The 13948-nt window shown below is 42.8% G+C and overlaps 1 protein-coding gene across 3 annotated transcripts in view; it reads right to left on the reverse strand.

The window, feature by feature from the left end:
- The window catches only part of STX11 (syntaxin 11), a 41861-nt gene extending 29114 nt beyond the window's left edge, over positions 1-12747 (reverse strand). Inside the window, exons 1-2 of one of the 3 annotated variants that reach the window (XM_054722241.1) lie at positions 12728-12747; positions 12286-12475 (exon numbers count right to left, since the gene is read on the reverse strand). In XM_054722241.1, the coding sequence (XP_054578216.1) occupies positions 12286-12358 (73 nt within the window). In that variant the 5' untranslated portion in view covers positions 12359-12475; positions 12728-12747. Of the gene's footprint in view, positions 1-8888; positions 9118-12285; positions 12476-12560 lie in introns of those variants that run through there. The other 2 variants (XM_054722240.1, XM_028140871.2) reach the window with 2 other exon arrangements.
- Between the last annotated feature and the right edge of the window lie 1201 nt (positions 12748-13948).

The raw sequence follows: 13948 nt of genomic DNA on the forward strand, positions 1-13948 counted from the left end.
TAAAAACAAACAAACCACAAACCTAGGAATCAATTTAACCAAACAGGTAAAAGACCTGTACTTGGAAAATTATAGGACACTGAATAAAGAAATTGAAGAAGATACAAATAAATGGAAGCACATCCTGTGCTGATGAATAGGAAGAATTATCATTGCTAAAATGTCCATACTACCCAAGCAATCTATTGATTCCATGCAATTCCTATCAAGATACCAATGGCATGTTTTACAGAAGTAGAACAAATAATTTATATGGAACTAAAAAAGACCCTGAATAGCCACAGAAATGTAGAGAAAGAAGAACAAAGTAGGAGGAATCACATCACCTGATATCAAACTGAACCATAAGGCCACTGTGATCAAAACAGCATGGTACTTGCATAAAAACAGACATAAATCACTGGAACAGAGTTAAACCCATGCCTGTATGGTCAATTAATATTTGACAAAGGAGGCAAGAACATACAATTGGGTAAAGACAGTCTAGTCAGTAAATAGTGTTGGGAAAAGTAGGCAGATACATGAAAAAAAATGAAAGTAGACCACCTTCTTATACCATATACAAGAACAAACTCAAAATGGATTAAAGACTTAAATGTAAGACTCAAAACCATAAAACTCCTAAAAGAAAACATGGCTGCCCTAACCGGTTTGGCTCAGTCGATAGAGCATTGGCCTGCGGACTCAAGGGTCTCAGGTTCGATTCCAGTCAAGGGCATGTACCTTGGTTGCGAGCACATCCCCAGTAGGGGGTGTGCAGGAGGCAGCTGATCGATGTTTCTCTCTCATAGATGTTTCTAACTCTCTATCCCTCTCCCTCCTCTCTGTAATAAATCAATAAAATATATATTTTTTAAAAAGAAAACATGGCAGTAAAATCTTTAACATTTCTCATAGTAATATTTTTTTCTGATATATACCTCCTTAGACAAGGGAAACAAGAGAAAAAATAAACAAATGGGACTACATCAAACTAAAAAGGTTTTTTTTTTACTGCAAAAGAAACCATTAACAAAATGAAAAGACAACCCACTGAATAGAAGAACATATTTGCCAATGATACTTCTGATAAGGAATTAATATCCAAAATTTATAAAGAACGCATAACTCAACACCAAAAATACAGCAACAAACAATCCAATTAAAAAATAGGCAGAGGATCTGAATAGACACTTCTCCAAAGAGTACATACAGATGGCCAACAGACATATGAAAAGATGCTCAACATCACTAATCATCCGAGAAATACAAATTAAAAGCACAATGAGCTACCACCTCACACTAGTAAGAATGGCTGTCATCAATAAACCAACAAATAATTGTTAGAGAGAATGTGAAGAAAAGGGAACCCTCGTGTACTGTTGGTGGGAATGCATATTGGTGCAGTCGCTATGGAAAACAGTAAGGAGGTTCCTCAAAATATTAAAAATGGAACTGCCTGCCCTAACCGGTTTGGTTCAGTGGATAGAGTGTCAGCCTGTGTACTGAAAGGTCCCAGGTTCGATTCAGGTCAAGGGCATGTACCTTGGATGCAGGCACATCCCCAATAGGAGGTGTGAAGGAGGCAGCTGATCGATGTTTCTCTCTCATCGATGTTTCTAACTCTCTATCCCTCTCCCTTCCTCTCTGTAAAAAATCAATAAAATATATATATTTTTAAAAATGGAACTGCCTTCTAACCTAGTGATTCCTGGTATATTTCTGAAGAAACCTAAAACAATGATTTGAAAGAATATATGCACTCTATGTTCATTGCAGCATTATTTACAATAGCCAGGCTATAGAAATAACCCAAGTGCCCATCAATAGCTAAATGGATGGATAATAAAGCTGTGAAACAAACAGACAGTGGAATATTACTCAGCCATAAAAAAGAATGAAATATGAATGGACCTCGAGAGTATTATGTTAAGTGAAATAAATCAGCCACAGAAAGACAAATACTATATAATTTCACGTATATGTGGAATCCAAAGAACAATAAAAAAAAACAACAACACAGAAACAGACTCCTAGAGATAGAGAACAGATTGATGGTTCCCAGAGGGGAGGCATTTGGAGGACTGAGTGAAAAAGGTAAAGGGATTGAGAGGTACAGATCAATAGTTACAAAATAGTCACGGGGATGTAAAGTATAGCATAGGGAATGTAGTCAATAACACTATAATAATTATGTATCGTGCCAGGTGGGTACTGGAAATATCAGGTGAAACACTTTGTGAAGTATATGATTTTCTAACCACTATGAAACTAACACAAAATAAAATTGAATATAAACTGTAATAGAAAAAAATGTTTTAAATTTGCCCTAGCCCAGTGGTTGGCAAACTGCGGCTCGCGAGCCACATGCGGCTCTTTGGCCCCTTGAGTGTGGCTCTTCCAAAAATACCACGTGCGGGCGCACATGTACAGCGCAATTGAAACTTCGTGGCCCATGCACAGAAGTCGGTTTTCGGCTCTCAAAAGAAATTTCAGTCGTTGTACTGTTGATATTTGGCTCTGTTGACTAATGAGTTTGCCGACCACTGGGCTAGCAAATTTGGCTCAGTGGATAGAGCATCGGCCTGTGGACTAAAGGACCCTAGGTTCGATTCCGGTCAAGGGCACATGCCCGGATTGTGGGCTCAATCCCCAGTAGGGGGCATACAGGAGACAGCCAATCAATAATTCTTTCTCATCATTGATGCTTCTATTTCTCTCTCCCTCTCCTTTTCTCTCTGAAATGAATAAAAATATATTTTTTAAAAAATTAAAAAATATAAAAAGAGAAAATAATCATGAGTTCTTTGTAAATAACGAAGAGCTATATCATATTGTCAGCTAACCTCACTACATGTTGGTTTATCATGCAGTAATCAGGGAAGAGGGGAGGAGGAAGTGGATTATCTACTGATATTATTAAATTTGGCTTACACATTGTATTCTAGTTTACCTCAAGCCAACAGCTTTGTGTCACCAATCAGGTGCACACGCACGTAATAGAAAATTAGACATAAAATCAGGAGGTGAGATGTGCATTGCTACAATGCTGAAACTGAAACAGAAGACAGAACAATACTTGTTCACCACTTCCATCTGAAGATAGCAACAGAGCAATTTCCACTACTCTGTACAGCTCGGAATTCACATTATTACCCAATAAGTTAGGCAATGAGTAATGGAATATCATTTTGAACAGAGAAACAAGTAAAACCGTTGGGTCTACAAAATGGGGGCTACTTTTCTAGGCAATTTAGTATTTTCTGGATTACCCTGATACTGTATCCACTGAAAAGAAAAAGAAAAAAAGCACACAAATTAAGTTGAAAACATTTGATTAGGTCAAGACAGGTATTTGGAAATTACCAATTCTAAAACTCTGTTTCACATTAAAAGCACCAAATTGTTAAGCCTTACAAAGAACTTGAATGCAAATAATGCCTGGCATCCACAGACTCAGAAGGAGTGACCGACCAACTAATGACTTACACTGACAGATGGTTTCATTATCAGTAAAAGTCACAAAATGGTTAGAACTACCAGGCCCTTAGAGACCTACCACCCCAAACTCTGCTCTCTGCTCTCAGGGAAACCACAGTCGAATCGAAGAGGCAGGACAAACCCACATGAAATATTAACCAAAACCTTTCCCTTTCTCGTTATCTGAGCAGTGAATGAATTACAGGCAGGGATATAGGAATTCAGGCCAAGGGGTCAACATGTGGGCTGGATCATCCATCCCACAAGGCTTCATGTTAGTCTCCAGTAATGGGAAACTATAAATAAATATCTTGATTTCCTAATAAAGCTGAAGAAATGTTGAACGAAACCTTTTCTTCATGTGCCATTTAAAACTTCAAACTTAAAACGAGGCTGCCCAATCAGTTCAGGTACAACATTAATTCAGTACTTATAATCCTTAAGTGGTCCAAAGTAGAGGTCTCTAAGGAAAAAATAATTAGACCCTGCTTGCTGAACAAAAATCAGAGTCAAGGGAGGCTGATCATGAGACAATGAGAAGAGTGAAGAGTTGGGGCCAGTTTCTTTGTGGGGGAGGTGGGGAGAGAATAGGGTGGGGTTGTGTGTCAAAAATACCAAAGGAATCTTCCTGTAGCTGCAAACAGAAAGCAGGGCCTGAACCCAGAGAACCTGGGCCATTTTGCACAGTCAAAATCAAGAGGTCAGGGGACACAGCAGGCCTCTTAATAAGATTCTGAAAGTTAAAGGCAGGAAGGGGCAGGTAAGCACCTGCTTTAGGGTAAAACCAGAACAACATGGGCCCCAGAAGGCAGATCACAAGCCAGGAGCGTAAGAACTGCAGTTGTTATGGACCTGCCTGCATTTGTTAATGATTCTTCCACCATCGGACCATGCTCTGTAGATGAATACCCCCAGGCCAGCTTTTCTGCTTCCCCTCAGGAGGGATATTACAGGTCATAGCAACAAAACTTTGAGTGCATCTAAGAAACACAAAGCACTCAACTGCAGTGCTTGAAAAGAGAGATAACCAAGGCACCTTGAAGGACACAGTTGAAACTCTGGGAACCTTCAGTCACTGAGAGTCTTTACTAAAATGTTTTAAATTCCCAGGAGAAAATGTCTAATTATTCTAGGCTCATTTCTAGATCTACCAGGTATATCTCGGGATGGAAGTAGGGGCAGAGTTGCTATGCAGCACAATAGGGCCCATTGGGGGCCCATTTTATGTACTGGGCTGTTTGTTCCTGGAGAGGAAGAATTGTTCGGATCAGAACAATGACTCCAATTTTAGCTTACCACAGTGTCCGAGATTTATTTATTTCCTTCCTTCCTTCCTTCCTTCCTTCCTTCCTTCCTTCCTTCCTTCCTTCCTTTATTCATGAAAATGGCATATCATAGCAGTATAGTTCAGAATGGAAGCTCTGAGCCAAGTGCTCAGGATCGATTTCTAGCTTTATCTATTACAAACACCGTACTTTCTTCACCTGTCAAAAGCAGTCAGCTATAGTACCTACTTCACAAGATTGCAGTACGTAGTAAAAGACTGAATTCACATTATGAGCCTAGCATAGTGCCTGTCACTAATAAGCACTCAATAAACTATAGCTATTATTTTTCATTCATTCAAAAATGTTGAATGAATACTGATTATGCGTCAAGCACTATCCTCATTATCCTTCCATTCATTATCCTACTCTTAACTTCTGTTCGTTACTTAGTCATTTACTAGGAATGTGGGGGTCATCCTAAACTCCTCCCTCTCCCTCACTCCCGCCCACTTCTAAAGAGGCCAGGTTCTGCCTATTAAACATCCGTCAGCTCCTTCTCTCTTCTATTCCTCACTATCACTGCCTGACTCAAACCTTCTTTAATTTCTCTTCTCAAACATGACAGTCATCTGCTCTGTGTCTCCCAAAGGCTAGTGTCACCCTCATCCAATCTATTCTCCATCTATATTCTAAGTTGTCTTTTGAATACACATATCTGACAAAATCATGCACTTGCTTAAACTCCTCTATAAGATAAACTCACAACTCCTACCTCGCCACAGGTCTTTGTGATCTGGCCCAGCCTGTGTCTCCAGCCCTCTCCAGCCCTCACCCTGTGCCCATGCTAAACAGGCTGGAGTCCTGACCGGATGATGCTGATCCTGCTGCTGAGTCACCTATCCCTCCCTTCTGACAGCTCCTCCTCTTACATTAAGGTTCATTATTCAATCAGTGAATACTTCCTAACACTTACCAGGAGTAAAGTCTGTGCCAAGTTCAGGGAGTGTGATGATGAACACACTCCTTTCTTTCTCACAGAAAAGATGACTTTGAGGCTCTCGCGGGGGAAATGAAGTATAATTCAGGTAAAGCTGTCTCAAATTTAGCACTGCTACCCTCATCTGTTGGATAACTTACAGAATTAGAGAAACTGAATAGATTTTGGCATCAAGTCCAAAGGTACTTCAGCAGATTTCAATCCCAACAGTAAACGGTGACAATGGATTTACTCATTGTAACTCATACAGCTATAATGCATTTGAAAAGATTGATTTGAATTATAAAAACAATGATGAGTCCCAGCTGGCGTGGCTCAGTGGTTGAGCATTGACCTATGAACCAGGAGGTCATGCTTCAAGTCCTAGTCAGGGCATATGCCCGGGGCTGGGGGCTCAATCCCCAGTGTGTGGTGTGCAGGAGGCAGCCAATCAATGATTCTCCATCATCATTGATGTTTCTCTCTCTCTCACTCTCTCTCTCTCTCTCTCTCTCTCTCTCTCTCCCCCCCTTCCTCTCTGAAATCAATAAAAATATTTTTTAAGATTTAAAAAAATACACAATGGTTTCACCTCTGTTAAAACCTTTTAAATAAGTGCCATGTTATTCATTGAAGACACTTTGCGATCAATTGAATAAAAATGGTATTGTTTCATTAAAAAAAACAAAAACAAAAAATGATCAGAAAGTTGCTTCAATATCTTACCTAATAATAGACAAACATGTAAATTGACCATACCTCTGCTACTCCCACAGCCAATCAGAGTGAGTATGCAAATTAGAAGGCCAAAGATGGCGGCTGCCCAGCTACTCCAGGTGAGGAGTGGCCAGGTGGGGCAGGATGCCTGCTCTGAGAGGGAGGGTGGGGGGCGAAGGGATCTACAGGAGCGGAGTGCCACAGCCAAGGAAGACTGCAGACTCCGGAGTCTGCAGCGAAGACAAATATGGCAGACTCCAGCCAGAGTCTGCAGCAAAGACAAAGACGGCAGACTCTGGCCAGAGTGAAGGCCTGGGTGCCGGGTGCCAGAGGAAAACCGGTGCTGGATGCCAAGGGAAGGAAGGCCTATTGCATGGATCTCTTTGTGCAACGGGCCTCTAGTCTATATATATAAAACCTAAGCAACCGTTTGACCGGTAGCTATGATGCGCACTGGCAGATGCTGAACGCACAGGCATGGAAACATGGAACAGACTGATGAATCTCAGAGGGAAGGAGGAGGGCGGGAAGAGATTAACCAAAGATCTTATATGGATACTAGAGGCTCGGTGCACATATTTGTGGGGTCCCTCGGCCTGGCCTGTGCCCTCTCACAATCCAGGACCCCTCGGGGGATGTCAGACTGCTGGTTTCGGCCCGATCCCCGCAGGCCAGGCCGAGGGACCCCACCGGTGCATGAATCCATGCACAGGGCCTCTAGTAGTATTATAAAGTTGCAAGTTAAGTAACTGAAAGTTTCTGCAATTGTCTAGGGGTAATAACAAGCTGGATTTCTTTCTACATGGTTAGGAAATAATACAAAATGTAGTCAATTCAAACAACTTTAAAATCATGCCTTTCTAGTTAATACATTTTTACAGCATTTATTGAGTAAAATGCTTACTGAATAAGCACAACAGGCTGCTTACAAAGACAAGCAGATGATTAAGCTGGAAACTGTCCTCATTTTTCCAGCAATGGCGACCAAGTTCATTCAAATTCCCAGACTGCAGAAACACCGGTCATATTGGAACAGAAAGCCTGCTTGGCACATAGATATGGCATAGAGCTCATCTCCTTCTATTGGACTTTCCAGTGGGTTTCTGACCTCCCACACTAGGCTTTGGGGCCCTTGTGGGCAGGAGCCTGTCTTACTGAACAGAGCTCAGTGAAGCGTCTGGCACACACAGGGCGCCCAATAACTGTAGGCTGGGCTGCCTGCGCCCAGCTCAGCTCCAATAGAGATGCTGTGCCTTCTCTCCTGTCTTTTGAGGTAATGGACCGTCCTTCCTAAGAGCTACTACCCAGCGGCAGTAAGGCCCATCCGTTTAAATTTCTCAGCCCCAGCTGGGACCCACCTTCTTCAAAAAGTTTCATGTGGTTTTAGCACTAATTTACTAAAGACAAACCATCTGAAATATTTTGATTCTGAGAGTGACACACAATCACTATGTAAAATGACACGTCTCTGCCATATCATACCAGTGGAAGCAATAGCAACTCGGCTATTGGATTATGAAATGAATGTTTCCTTGGGCCTCTGTGGCAAAGCGTGTGATTTAAACGGTTATCTCCCATCAGCCCAGTGACCCTCGCTGGTATGTTGTCCCATCAGGCAGGCGCTTGAGGAGATGGAAAGCTTGAACTGTTACTTCCTCTACCACCTGCCCCAGTTCAGCAGTGCGCCCCTTCTACCTTTCAGTCTTACTTTCAATACAGCCAGAGCAAACCTCCCTTTTCAAACGTTCATGCATTTAGTCTCACAATGAACCCAGGAGCTCTGTGACTCATTTTTGGATGCCCATGTGGAAATAGCAACTCCTCCCTTTGCTGAGAAACGGCTGAAACAAGCGTGAGAGAAGCACAGGAAGTAATGCTGAGCTCAGCTGGGGTCCGTGGACTGGAGAATTCCCTCGGACAGTGTGGGCACCTCGGCGCTGTCACTACTGCTTGTCTTCAGTCTTCTAACAAATACATTTCTCCTGGGGGCCTAGAAGGAGCTGTTGCAAAGCTGTATCAATTTCCCCGCAGTTCCTGGCTCCCGACTTATATACATGAAGTCAAGAAATAACCATTCTGGTATTTTTGAGAAAGTGTAATTCAACAGGAAGTGAAGAGGTGATCAAACCGAAGTAACCCCCCAATTAAACCAACAAACAAACAAACAAACAAAAAAACAAAAAAACTCCAGCCTATGGACTTGAAGCCAAATTAGTCTTAGGCGAATACTTAAAGGAAGCCTGTCAACAGGTACCTCTGAACTAGTTTCTCAATTAGAACACGACTCCGTTCTATATGAGAAACCCAGGGCCGAGCTCCCCGAGGTGCCAAGAGTGGGCGTGAGCACTGGGGTCTGACCCCAAATGACTCCAGGGCATCCCTCACGTCCAGGAGCCAGCCAGTACCCCCACCCTCCTCCCCACCCCCGACCCCCGGAGGTTAAGGAGAGAAAAAGAAAAAGAACGAACCAGGAACAGGCGGAGCGTGGGGACCGAGACGCCCTGTCCTGCGCGGACGCGGGTCCAGCGCCGGGGCGCAGTGGGAGTCAGGAAACCTGCCGCGCGGCTCCCCCCGCCTCCCGCGGCTCCTCCGCCGCCGCCCCGGCTCCGCGCCGCCGCCTCTGGGCGCCGCCGGCCCGGCCCCTCGGCGTCGGAAGCACCCTCAGCTGGGGACCAGGCCCCGCCCCAGGAGGACAGCACCCGGTCCCCGCGCGTGTCCCCGCCCCGCCTGGAGTCCGTGCGCTCCGTCCGAGGGGAGCTGGGCCGGCCCCCTCCTTCCTCCTCCCCACCCCTGCCCGCCCCGACGCTCTGGGTACCCCGTCCCCACCTCCCTTTTCCACGCCCCCCCTCCCCCCCCTGCGGAAAGGTGGCCTGGAGGCGCCGGACTTTCCGTGGGAATCCCCGCTGCGCTGGTGACGTTGGCCTGCGGGTGGGTTTCCCGCGCGGATCCTGCTGCTGGTCTCAGTGTGGGTGTGACCGCCGAGGCTGCAGCCTGCCCTGCACCTGCCTCAACTCTTTTCTCCCTCCATTGATTTCCCGAGAGAGTGGGAGGGAAGGAGAGAGAGAAAGAGAGAAGCAACAGCGATTGAAAGAGAAAAATCCATCTCAGGGTTGGAAGGTCATCTAGCCCAGCTGCCCCTCCCACGTGCAACTCATCCACAGCCCTCAGCTAAATAGTCACTGTACATCCCCACGCAAGGTAATAATCCCCAACCACTATTTCTCCTTTCCATGCTAGTTTGCAAACTCCTTGAGGACAGGTGTTTAACTTACCATTTTCTATTGTGATAAAATATATGTGACATAAAATTTACCCTTGTAACCACTTTATAGCATAAAGTTCAGTTTTGTTAAGTACATTCATATTGCTGTGCAACCATCACCACCCATTTCCAGAACTTTTTCACCCTCCCCAGATGACAACTCTGTACCCGTTAAACACTAATTCCCACTTCCCCTTCCCCCAGCTCCTGGCAACCACCGTTCTACTTTCTCTCTATGAATTGGACTACTCTAGATACCTTATGTAAGTGGAATCATACAATATTTGTCTTTTTGTAGCTGACTTATTTCACTCAGCATAACGGCTTCAAGGTTTACCCATGTTATACATAGCATGTGTCAGAATCTCCTTCCCTTTTAAGGCCGAATAATATTCCTCTTTCGTATCTGCTTTTATTTTTCTGGGGTATATACCCAGCAGTGGAATTGCTGGGTTATACTGTAATTCTTAGTGTAATTTTCTGTGATATCATCAAACTGTTTTCTGCAGGGGCTGCACCATTTTATATTCAGACCAGCGACACACAAGGGTTCCAATAGCTCCACCTCCTTGCCAACACTTGTTATTTTCATATAATCTATCTTTAATTTACTCTCTATTTGACACCTTTCTGGGCACTAACTATTCTTGTATGAGTAAATGAATAGCTGGTTTTTAATCCCATCAAAAGGGAATTGAGATTAAATCAGTCAATTTGTACTCAACAAGTCCCACCTTGTACATCTTGTTCTACATCTGCACTGTCCATTACTGTAGCCACGTACGGTTATATTTAAATTCAGATTAATTAAAATGAAACAAAATTTTAAGTGCAGTTCTTCAGTCTCACTGGTGACATTTCAAATGCATAATAGGCACCATAACTAATGGTTATTGGTGGGCCACTGTCTTCTTTCCATCTGCTTGTTTTTCTTCTTGTATCAGCTGCAAAGTTTTCACATCTTGTTCCTGCTTGTTTGTCACTGCCTCTGGTTTAACCTCTAGCCCTCTAATAACCACGCTGATAACTCGGGGAGGAGTCTGGCCAGATGCCTGGTGAGTACTAGTAGGCACCGATAGTCTCCTTACTGGTGTACCGTGGGCTGTGGAAACAGGATGGAGGCTGGCATCAGATAGTAGGGACTGTCTGAATAACCACCTTTGCAGTGATTGCTGTTGTTGGACTAGTGCTGGTTATTAATGTGCACCTGCATTAACTGACTGAACTGCCAGAGTTGAAATTTCCTGACCCAGTGTTGTCATTACGACAGGAGTTAAAATGCGTTGGAAAGATATCATGAAGTTTTGTCAGATGGCTAAGATTTGCATACGAGAAATGGAGGGAATCTGGCCTCTAGGTGCAGAGGTTCTTAAGTTGGTGAAAGAAGAGAAAACAATTCTGAGAAGAAGGGTAGAATACTGGTATGTATGTCACCACTAAGTCACCAGGTCACCTGTAGGCTCCTACTCACGATCCCTTTACTAAACTCAAATCCAGGTCCACGTTCCAGGCTACGTGAGAAGAACCTCTAAGGGTGGGAGGCCTTCAAAGCAGGCCACTGCCACTCATCTAAACACCGATATTCTTCCTCTAGCATTTCATTTTCATTCTGGATTTCCCTGAAAATTCAATACATCTATCAATCCATTAAAAAATCAAAGTAAGCTTAGAAGAATTACTTAAAAAGCAATGCAATAGATTACTCTCATAGAAAAGCAAATTTTCTTGTTCTGTAAGCTTATTTTTCTGTGCTTGGTATACAAGGAGGGGTAGAAATCAAGTGGTGGAAATTGCATTATTTTGATATTAATTAAATGTTTTCCCTGCCTATAGTTCCTTAAATGACACTGTTGTATTATTTTTTTTTTTTAAAAATAATATGTCTTTATTGATTTTTAGAGAGAGAGAGAAAGAGAAACATCTCTATACACACTCTGACTGGGGATCGAACCCACAACCTGGGTATGTGCCCTGACCAGGAATCAGACCAGTGATTTTTTGGTGCCTGGGACGATGCTCAAACAACTGAGCCACATTAGCCAGGGCTGTTGTATTCTTATTTTGACCCAAATTGCAAGTAAGTGAAAACTTTACTCTGAAATACTGGCATATTTATAAAAGGCCTGAAAATTACATGTATGACTGCCTGCTGTATGCATACAAATAGATTATTTTCTGCAAAAGAGAATGCACTTAAAAAATCTGGTCTAGAGATAGAACTGATCTGCTCAATAACTCATAAGGGAAACCAATTTTTCTGCAATTATGATTTTGCATAACAAGTTGCAAAAGTATTTTAAAGTGAGACTGTTACTCAATAGTCATTTCTGGTAAAAACCCCTTTTGCGCCATGGCCCTCTCCTGCGGAACTAATAAAAGTGAAACAAAAGTATAAATAAAACAACAAATAGGCCATGTCTTTTACAGATAACTGTTTAGTCATAAGCCTTTAAATGTTGCTTTTGAATTTGAATAATTCAATTAATGTTCAACAAATGTAATTCACAAATAGGCTATACATTTTTATATCTATATTTTGTTCGTTGACATGAATTTGTGCTATTTGTTTAGAAACTATATATTTCTACACCAAAAATCCTTACTTTGGGGCTGAGCTGTGGTTTTCTTCTCTTTTCCCTCCTCTTCATCCATGTCATCCTCTTGCTGCAGCTCCATATCTTTATCTGTCTTCCTTTTCCTTTAACGCACTCTTCAGATGGACTGCTTCCTTCCTTCAATATGGTTTACAATTTCTGTGAGTGCATGGACCATAGCCAGCATCCCTTCATGACCCTAAAGAAAATTTAAAAGTACAGTATTGGCACCACAAAAAACAAACATGTTTCAAAAGATGAATATTTTTTTAAGATGAACTTACAAAAAGTAATAGTGAGAACAGATTGAAATCTGAGCAGCGAATTCACAATGAACTCAAAGAATTCAACGGGTGAAGTCGTTCCTGTAGAATCCCTGCCCTTGGGGTGATGATCTTGGAGAGACCTTGGAGAAGCAGACAGGTGTTTCTCTCAGTCCGCAGCTCCTTACCTTGCTGTGCAACCCGAGTGTGAGGAGGAATCTTCGGTAGGAGCTGACATAGCCTTGCATCACCAGCTCAGGGTGTTGAAAGCAGGCCACTGAGCTAATTTCTTTAAACCCCATTTTCTACAGGTTGCTGATGAACAAAGGTGATTTATGAAACAGGAACTTTTGCCACAACCCTACATCCCTAGTCACAAAGAACAGTTACAAAACAAATGCCCCCATGCTAATTGGAATTGATTAAAACGCAAATGTAAGTGGGGGAATATACTATTCACACCTTATTTCTTTCATGGTCCTGGTACCTCATCTCTCCAACTTAAATAATGAGTAGACCCCTCTTCAAGAAAAAGGAACATATGGCACCCAGTGTTGACAAATTATTTCGACTTTAATGTTACCTGAATATCTTACCTAATAATAGACAAGCATGTAAATTGACCATACCTCTGCTATGCCCACAGCCAATCAGGAGTGAGTATGCAAATTAACCTGACAAAGATGGCGGATTAATTTGCATATGCAGGTGCGGAGCGGCCAGGAAGGGGGGGGATGCCTGCTATGAGGGGCAGAGGGGGCAGCGGAGGGAGCTACAGGAGTGGTGCTCCGGCCAGGAGCAAGGACTTGCAGGCTCCCGGGCATCTGGGAGCAAAGCCAGGGGAAGGAAGGCCTATTCTTGCACGAATTTCGTGCAACGGGCCTCTAGTAAATAATATAAATACAATGTTACTTACATAAATATGGTATAAATACCTATGGCTACAGACTATAAAATCCAAACCAATCTACACATTAAAAGTATAAAATTAATAATGTTAAAATAAACACTGATTTAATGTTATTTTGATGAAGTGAAACAAAAAAATGTTTGTTCTAAAAGTAGAGAAGTGTGCCTGGCTGTTGTTGCTCAGTGGTTGAGCATTGACCCATGAACCAAGAGTTCACTGGTTCAATTCCTGGTCAGGGCATATGCCTGGGTTTCAGCTGGATCCCCAGTAGAGGGGCATGTAGGAGGCAGCTGATCGATAATGTTTCTCTCATCGTTGATGTTTCTATCTCTCTATCCCTTTCCCTTCCTCTCTCTTTAAAAATCAATAAGAACATATTTAAAAAATAATAATCTATAATAATAAAAGCATAATATGCTAATTAGACCAGACAGCCGAATGACCTGGACGAAGCTGGTGTTGTGAGGGCTGAGCCCCTTGCACGAATTTTGTGCATCGG

This window comes from Eptesicus fuscus, chromosome 10 (genome assembly GCF_027574615.1).
Source record: "Eptesicus fuscus isolate TK198812 chromosome 10, DD_ASM_mEF_20220401, whole genome shotgun sequence".
Taxonomy (NCBI): Eukaryota; Metazoa; Chordata; class Mammalia; order Chiroptera; family Vespertilionidae; genus Eptesicus; species Eptesicus fuscus.